Genomic DNA, 9,467 nt, shown 5'->3' with positions numbered 1-9,467 from the left:
AATTCCTAAACATTCGAACGGAGCGCGCGCTTGTTCTATGGAAAGCCAATTGTAGACCAATATCGGATTGTCGCCACAAACAGCGCAACCGGCCATATCCGAGTGCACTTGTGTTGTTGATTGTTGTTCGCTCCGACTGTATTTATTTTTTTACCGGTAATATGTCTTCTGCTAAAACTGTTGCCACAGAAGGGGGTGTAGATGGTCAACATTCCATTGTTAAGAATGAGTCAGCCAAGTACTTGTGTTTCACGTCGTGCGACAAAGATACATGGATTATTCAGTAAGCTTCTTTTTTTTCTCTCCAAATCCACACATAGCTACGGTACGGTACATTACGGTACCGTACTATCCTGGCTGTGTATTAAAAGCTGTGCTAACGATTCTCAACATTTCAAACACCACTGTACAAAACTCAACTGATTTCACTAAAAATCAGTACTTTAGTGATAATTGATGAAATCTAAATAGCAGTGAAATACAATTTTTTTAAGTTACCGATGTTCAAAACAATAATTAAAAAATTCAAATTGTAAGTCTACTGTCAAACTTGCCGATCAGCCACATCGGCATTAGTGTGTGCATTGTGGTGTTATAAATGTATTGACTACTCATGTATGCAAATGCTGGCTATTAACACGTAGTGCAGTGCTAAAGGTCAATACGCATTAGCATAGACTCTCGACGCTATGCTTTGCTGGAAAGCTTGAGTGTCCAAATGCAAATCCAATGTTCTAGAGTGGAATTTAAAAAAAAAAAAAATTAATCTCGATGTCGACAGAGTAAATAAATTTAATGGTAATTTATTTTGGCGCTAGTTCAGAAGTCTAGATCTAGATCTATCCAGACTGGAAAAATTAACAAACATTTCAGAACAAATTTCCAGTTTGACGAAAATGAGAATTGTTCAAACTTAAAACTAATATTAGGGCTGTCAACTTTGGGGAATGGCTTCGAGGGAGGTCGTATGCAAATTTTTGTTTTGCTCAACGGCAGTGGCGTACGCAGGATTTTTTCAAGGGGGGGCGTTATAAAATTTGAAAATCGACTCAGCCAGCCGCTGAATAAGCGGGTTTAGAGCAAATTTTTTTTTGGTCCTGTTTTTGGACGTGCTTACCATGTTTGGCGGGAGGTTTTTTCATAAACCGGGAGATTCTACATCGAAGCGGGAGAGCGGGAGGAAATGCGTGCTGGCGGGAGTCTCCCGCTACAAGCTACTGGGACGGCGGGAGAATGAGCATGGTGGCGTGAGACTCCCTCCAAATGCGGGAGGGTTGACAGCCCTGTAAAAGATAGTTATGTATTCAGACTTAAACTTAAGTGAAATATTAATCTTTTAAGGATGCTGAAAAAAACAGAACAAATAGAGAGTTTGACTGAATTATCATAATTTTGGTATCGGATGAAACGAAAAATCGCAAGCTATATCCTCGCATTTATAGAGCCTATGCAGAGATGCCAAGTTCAAAGATCAGCTATGCGTGACATTTTCATGACTCGTGGCAAGGGTATATAGCGTTTAGTGTAGTTTCGTAATCCCGCGTGACACGACGTGATGCCGGCCTGCATGCATGCTATGTGCATGCGATATAGGTACACAAACCCTGCGAGGAGCTAGCTGAGGCCTCGAGGCGGTCGGCCAGTACATAGTCTAGCAATTACTACCTTTTTTTCCTCGCCCATTCTGGCCCTGATGCACGACAAACATTGTTGCCATGCGTGACAGCGTTTTCAGACCCTCGATGTGTGACTGTCACGCATAATGCGTGACGCTTGGTAGCTCTATTGGTAGCGTCTATTGGCTCACCATCGATATGCCAGGAATGTCTGCTGATTGTACGATGTTGGTTCAGCACGATGACAGCACTCTTAGTGGGGTTGATCTTGTATCTCCATTCTTGAGTATACTGGAATGTGATGTTAAGCATCTGTTGGAGCTCTGTTTACTCGTTAATAAGGAGAACAATATCATCAGCAAATGCTATGACACCTACATGTACGTAGAGGTTCCTGATCATGCAACCTAGATGGCATTCTCTCAGGAGCTTGATGAGGTCATCAATGTAGAGTGTGTAGAGCGTGGGAGATAAAACACCTCCTTCCCTCATCCTTGTATGACATGAAAAGAGGGTCCTACAGAATGGTCCCAGAACACCTTGCTTGAGCAGCTGTTGTAGAATTCTGCAATGGTATGCAGCAGAGCTGGGGACGGGTGTGTTGCTGCTGTCTTTGCCAGGAGACCTTCCTGCCAAACCCTGTCAAATGCTTTCTGAGCATCCAGCATGGCAATGTATAGCCGTTGGTTAGAGAGCTTGTAGATTTCAATGACAAGGTCCAGGGCTTTTTCTGTACGAGTGCAGGATCTTCCCTGCCGGAATCCGAATTGGAGTGAGTCTGGTATTTGGTGCTCTTGTAGGTGTTGGGTGAGTTTAGGTTTGACCAGCAGCTTGCCTAGGACGGGGGTGAGTGTGATGCCTCTACAGTAACCTGGAACAGATGGATTCTTGTCCGTCTTTGTGAAGAGGGATCGCAAGACTTTCCTGAAGTTGGGCTTGCTAGGAAAGGCTATATTCAGGTCAATATGCATAGGTCGGCTAGTTCTTCTGGAATGGTGCTCGTCTTCCACAGTGTGCTGAACCCTGTCAGGCTTGGGATGGCGTTACTTCCCTGCTTGATGAGTTTGGGGCATATCAGCTGGATGTTTTTCTTGACCCCTGCTTCCCTCGACATCCATTTTACTTTTGGCAATGTTTGGTGGGTAGCACGGTCGGAGAGGAAGCTTGTCTGCCCCTACGTTGGGCATGGAGTTACCAGGAGTATAGTGGTGCTTCTGCAAGGTTTTCCTGCAAGGAATTGCCAGCCAGGTCTTGAATTGTTCTATTGTTTGTGGGCCTTTTGGTGATGTTAGTTGTTACTGCATTGTTTGTCAATGGTTCCCTATGCAGGTGTGTGCCACTGTTAACTTTATCTAGGACCTCTTCATCACCAACTAGACTTTCAAACCTGTTGCTGGTTGGAGTGCTATAAAGGTCCTCAGCCATCGTGTGGTGAATACCAACTAGTGAATTAGGAGGAGATGGTAGATTGCCGTTGCTCTCATCATGACGTACCTTGTGCATCCTGGGGGGTATTTCACAAAGATCCTAAGTAGAACTTAACACTAAGTTGGACTTAAAAATTATGGACAGCCATGCATTGGAGCCTTAAAATGAAATATATCCAAAAGCAGAAATTCAAGTGTTTTAGACTTTTTTTTATAAATTCCACGCCAGGAACATGAAATCTCCCATGATAATAGGAAATATGAATGATTTGAATCAACATTTTATGCCTTCTACAAAGAAATTTACAAAATATTTTCAAGGATGCTAATGGCTTCCCATAATATTTAAGTCCAACTTACAGTTAAGTTCGACTTAGAATCTTTGTGAAACACCCCCTAGGTAGGGATAAAGTGTTGATGTTTGTCTTAGTGTTGGCTCATAGATCTAGAGTACTGGTTTAAGTAAGCTTGCTGACTGGGTTGGTTATAGTTACAGGGGGACATGCCCACAGCTCAAAGTTTTGACAGGAGCTGGTGGTCGATGGTCCAGGTTGTAGACGGTAGCGGGAAGGTGAACCCAGGTGATGGTTCTTAGACCTGTACTGCTGAGTGCTATTAGTGAAGGATCTGCTCTTTTGCAGCCTTGGCTGTTGCGTTGTATTAGGACTAGTTGGACTTCGTGTTGATGGTGTCTCTGCAGGGACGATTTCATTACTGAAAATATCAGAGAGGCCTTGCGTTTGGCAAACAGTGGTTAAAAAATCAGCTTGCAGCTGGAGAGATCTTAGCTCAGCTTCCTCCTTGAGCAACGAGTTCCACAAGGTGAGTAGTTCCTTGTCCTTGCTTTCAAGTAAGGCCTTGTCACAGTCTTGTAGGTCCTGTAGGCTCTTAAGCTCCTTCTGGTTAAGGAGTTGCTCATTGTCCATTAATATGACTGCGTTTATGTTGCATTTTTCCTTCAAGTCTTCCTCAAGCTCCTGTGTCTGCTTGGAAAAAGCTTTATATTTAGAGGTTTTTGATGGGGGATTCTCATAAGCAGTTGGGTTAGGGATGGTGTTATTTGAAAGAGTCCTCTGAGTCTCATCTTCCAACCCAACTGTGTGCCCGCTTTCACCATGTTCATGAGGAGCTTTGTTCACATCTATGACGTATAGTTCAGGTCCAGGTTCTTCAGGTTGACCTTCTTCAATGAAAGCTCTCACAGAAGTTGCATGCATACCTCCATCTTGATTACTGCTGTCAAAGTAATCCCCCTCGTTAGATGTACCCTTTCTGTCAGGCTCTGAGGCAAGGGAGGAGCACCACTGGGACATGTCCCGAAAACTTGTTTCATTTCTGGTTGTTCATCCATTTGGGCTTCTCTGAGATGTGGCTTGGTGAGGTGTCATCACGAGATCGTAGCGTCAAGCAGACATAAAATTATACTTTACAGGTTCATTAATACTATTATAATACCCGTTTGAAATTCACAATGATGTTAAAGTTTTTACCTGCTTTTAAGTCATTACCATATTCCTTTTTTATTTTTACAGTGTAACTGATGGCACTGATGTGTGGCGGCTGGCTATGGATTATCTCCAGTTAGAATCTCATGTAAGAACTTAATGAAAGGATAGGTTATCCAGTATTCACATTAATAATGACAATGTATTCACAGAATTCAAGCCATATCACAGGGCATGAAGAAAGATACCCCAGCCCCCTCACTAGCTGCAGTCGTGTTTAATAGTGTGTTTAAAAAGTAGAAAATACAAAAACAATTCCACAAACTTTAGATACCACTGCACATGATAAGAGGGATGTTCTGTTCATGATAAGACATTTTAAACTTGATTTTGTCTTTCTTTTGCTCTAATGAATAAATATTACGCAGAATACTTCTAGGATTGCCACATAATTAATATCTAAGCCATTAATATAATGTATTTTGAAATGTGATGTATATTCATCATTTTGATAAGTCTATTCTTCAACATTCCTCTTTTTTAAACAATTTCTCTATGTCTCACTTTGTTAACCTTTTCCCTTTGCAGAGAGATTTGGCAGAAGTGACTACATATGAGGCTTACTTTTTAAGATTCAGGTTTGTAGGGGTGTATTTTCACTATTCATTGTTAATGTGTTATCAAAGGACAGACAATCAATATTTTGATTAACTAAGTAGATGGGTCTATCGGGTAAAAGTCTGTCATTTACAGATTGCCAAATTGACTTCATATCATGACTTAAAAAAACAGCTTTTTTTTGTTCTTCTCTCCTTTTCCTTTCTTTTGTTTCTGTTTTTGTTTGTTTATATTTGAAATAAATTGTTCTTTTTTCTTTCTTTTTTTGGTTTGTAATACATCAATAAGAATCAAAGAAATTGGCAGATTGATTTGAAAGGATTTCATGATAGCATTTCCAGTTTATATCTTGGATAACATGGTAAGTAGGGTACTGGCATGTTACACCCTGCATGGTTATTTGATATTTCTTTGATGTCCATCCATTTGCCATGCTCCTCGCGGCCTGCAGGAATGCTTTCAGAGTTGGAGACCTCACAGTGACGCTCCAGAACCATAAGGTCCTTCTGACGGTAGGGAGCGGCTCCAATGGTGCCATCAGCTACGACCTGTATGAAGCCAGAGCCAACGAGAAGAAAGCTGACCTACAGAGGGCGCTCTTCTACTTTGCAGAAAATTGCAGTGAATTGGAGAAGAGACTGGCAGGTGAATATCAAGAAAATCTCATTTGAAAACACGGAATGCAATATTAAATATATTTAATCAGGATAACAAGAATCAGATAAACATTGTAGATACAAAATCTGTTTTACATCATGGTCCTGAACAGTATAAAAATGTAATACACAGAAATAGAAATAATGAAAATCATCAAAGCTCACAAGCAAAGGTACAAACCGTATAATACTTACATATAAGAATAATATGCATTAGATAGAAGTAAGTAAAAAGCAACAACAAATATTAGAAGGGGAATTCCTCAACAGCCAAGTGTTTTAGGTTCACTTTCTCCTTTTTTATACTGTAACGTGTTTGTCTGTTTGTCTCTTACACACCATTCTTATGTAACTGGGATTACTGCCAAGATTGCTCCGCCATGGTGTTATACTGCCATCTTATGGCTGAATAATGCCCAGTCGTTGTTTTCGTGTAATCTGCCCTTTTTGGCACACAATGTGATCAAAGCCTATTCCATAATAATGAAGTTTAGTAACTTAATTTCAAATTTTAGACTTAGTATGCCCCTTGAAATGTGATATTTTGATAATAATTTGAAGATGAATATTGCAGCTTTTAATTATTTCTCTTTGTATTGATGCTTTTTTAATTTGCAGCAAAAGAAGAGGAGTTGGCATCAGTAAAGAAACAGAGGTCAAATGCCACTGATCAGGGCAACATGTTGAAAGGTAAGATGATTTTAATGGTTGTGATAAAGAACTTAGATCAAGCTGTAGAGACATGGGGTTTGTAGTGAAAGAGCATGAGGGGGAGGGAGGAGGGAGGGGGGAGGGCGGAGGGAGGGAGAGAAACGGATGAAGAGGCCGTTTTTAGGGGAGGAGCTGGGGAGGGGGTAGGGTGCTCTGAGAGATCGACGGGGGGCTGGGGAAGAAAAATTAGCCTAGGTTTTGGGAGAAAGATAGAGAGGGATGTTTAGAATAAGCTTTGGAATCCCTATTTTAATCTTGCATTTAGGAGTTATAACCTCTATTGTCTTGATGAAACCCCATGATGGCTAGATATTTCATTCCTCCACTTCACTAGTTTGATCTGATGAAATCTGTTAAAGTTGGAAAATGACATGAAAAGAAAATTAATTTGAATGAGGAATACTTAAATAGGTACACCATGGAGTGTTCTTTGTTGGAGAAATGTGTTAGTTCTTAAAAGACCTGTTGTATCATTCTTTGGTGGTTATAGACTCTAGTTCTGACAAGAACTTTTAGATATTTCAAAGAAAGTCAGAAGAATGGCTTAATGAGTGTGTGTGTAATTGGGTTTTTACAGACGTTTATCAATCAGATATGATTGAGAGAAATCATGACAATATCTGGTTGATATGCAGACATTAAAGGAAAACAATGAGTATGCAGACGCGAGGGAAAGCCTTGTTAGTTGGTTGAGGAAATCTTGTTGATGGGTGGTAACCAGATGTTATTGATCTGAAGGCCGCTGTCTTGAGGTACTGTATCATGTTGGAAGAATTTCTATGGCTTCTCATACCCTCCTAGTGTGCCAGTGTTGGATAGATGTGAGAAGTTGGCTGTTGTCCCACTCGATCCTATGCCCCTGTAGTTCTGCATGTTTCACATAAAGTAATTTGTTCTGTATTGTGTTTTTTTGTTTTCTTCTTTTAGATTTTGAAATGAAGAAGCACACAGGAAGCCAAGCCAAGATGGTCAAACAGCCAGGGCTCAGCATTGTCAACCCTTCCAGTAAAAAGTAAGTCATAGTCAAATTATTTATTAATTAATTTTATTAATTATTTATTTATCTTCTAATTTATTTTTTTGTATTACTATGTTATCGTATTTCATTATATTTTATATCATTCATTTATTTACGGTCTAAATCGTTCATACCCCTTATAATTTTGACGTTTTATGTGTTTTCCTGTTGCTCAAAAATGCAAAAAGAACTGGTTGAATTAGGGCTTTTGTTGAATACTTTTAGATGCAAGCTGTAATATTTCATATTGTCAGGAAATATAAATTTGGACAAATCAACTTTTAACATACTTACAAAAAAAATACAAATCTTGGTAAGGTTATGAATAATAATTTACGTTACTAGACTATCCATCAATATGTGTTTACTTTTTCTTTGTGTTGTAACAAAGGTGGACTTAAGAAATGCAAATCCTCGAAAGAAAGACAAAATGTATTTTGAAAGCAGTTCTGTGCCCAAGTGGCAACCAAACGGTGTAATTGTATGGGAATTAAAGTCTGATGGAAAGAAAAATCCAAAGAATTGAGAGCTTGAAGGAATGAAATTATACTTTTGCTGTTCAAAAAATATATATATATATATTGTATATTAGCTTACCATGCCTCATGTTCCAAGGTTTATTTTTAAGTACCGGTAATTAATGATATGGCAGGAGAGACCGCGTGGGGTATAGTGATTTAGTTTGCTGACACAAAATCATTAGATAATAATGGAAGTCCCTGTAAGCTAGGAAAGAACTTCACCTGGTAAAATAAGTGTACCGGTATCTCTAAGGTTAATTCCCCATACTGATTCTTGATACATGTACATGCATTAACATTACAGACGAAAAGCTGCTAAAGGAGTGGATTTTGACTGATGCCAGACGATGGATATGCTTATCAAATGAAACACAACTCCAAAGGGTGAACATAGAAGTCTTTCAAGATGGATGTATGGTATTGATAACTCATACATATCACGATGCGTGCCCTGAATCTAGTGCATATTTCTCTATGTGACTCAAGCTGTGATTTAGGTTTCTCAAAATGGCTTACCTCGAATCATTGGGTCATCACGTTGGGTCGTGTAGTTGCGTTACCAAACCTTATGTGAAATTGAAAACATGCCCATTTATTCACAAAATTTGGGGGGGGGGGAATGTTGGTGAAATAAATTACCCCTCTCATCTACAAATGGTCTGGTCTAATTTACCCGACACTTTGTGAAAACCCTATGGCAAATCTACGAGAGGTCGCGTCCCTAACATGCATCTTCACATGATCTTCTGCATTCGTTCTACGAAAGATCAAACGCGACCACCCTACCGGACGCGATGACCCGATGATTCGAAGTAAGCCTCTCAAAATGCATCTTATACCAGTAACAATGTGGTAAGACACCCTTGGAACTGAGATTGGAGATAAATCCCTAGCTATCAAGCTGCAGTAATAAATGATACTTGAATCTGATGGATGACAATTGTTTGCATATATTGTGTGGAACACATTGAACTTCCTTATTGAACAGTTTTTTCCATTCCTACTAAATTTGCATATTGACATGAATGATTAGATGTTATTACACAGATTATATTACTAGATGAAATTACATTACTTGATAAAACTGAGATTGGAGATAAATCCCTAGCTATCAAGCTGCAGTAATAAATGATACTTGAATCTAATGGGTGACAATTTTTTGTTTGCATAACTGTATGGAAGCATTAGACATGCTAGTTGAACAGTTTTTACCATTCCTATATAATTTGAATATTGACATGAATGGTTAGATGATTACACAGATTATATTACTAGATGAGCTTACATTGCTCGATGAAATTACTAGATAAAACTGATTTGGTTTTATAAGCTGTACTCAATGAAATTGGACTTTTCAAAATTATTCATGATTCGTCCCATCATGACATACACTGCGTGATGTAATTTACCTTTGAATACATGTAAGAAATAAACAGTGAATTTTCGTACATTTTT

At 39.2% G+C, this 9,467-nt stretch overlaps 1 protein-coding gene across 1 annotated transcript; it reads left to right on the top strand.

Annotated features, from left to right (window-relative positions):
• The first annotated feature begins 15 nt into the window (after window positions 1-15).
• On the top strand, window positions 16-8,507 carry LOC578349 (protein PAXX). Its single transcript, XM_011685942.2, has 7 exons — window positions 16-283; window positions 4,576-4,636; window positions 5,077-5,126; window positions 5,558-5,751; window positions 6,381-6,452; window positions 7,401-7,485; window positions 8,317-8,507. The coding sequence occupies exons 1-7, from the start codon at window positions 162-164 to the stop codon at window positions 8,348-8,350; spliced, it is 618 nt and encodes a 205-aa protein (XP_011684244.1). The 5' UTR covers window positions 16-161; the 3' UTR covers window positions 8,351-8,507.
• The last annotated feature ends 960 nt before the right edge of the window (window positions 8,508-9,467 follow it).

The sequence above is a fragment of the Strongylocentrotus purpuratus genome, unplaced genomic scaffold (assembly GCF_000002235.5).
Source record: "Strongylocentrotus purpuratus isolate Spur 01 unplaced genomic scaffold, Spur_5.0 spur5_scaffold_3, whole genome shotgun sequence".
In the NCBI taxonomy this organism is placed as follows: Eukaryota; Metazoa; Echinodermata; class Echinoidea; order Camarodonta; family Strongylocentrotidae; genus Strongylocentrotus; species Strongylocentrotus purpuratus.
This window is presented reverse-complemented; position numbering and strand designations above follow the sequence as displayed.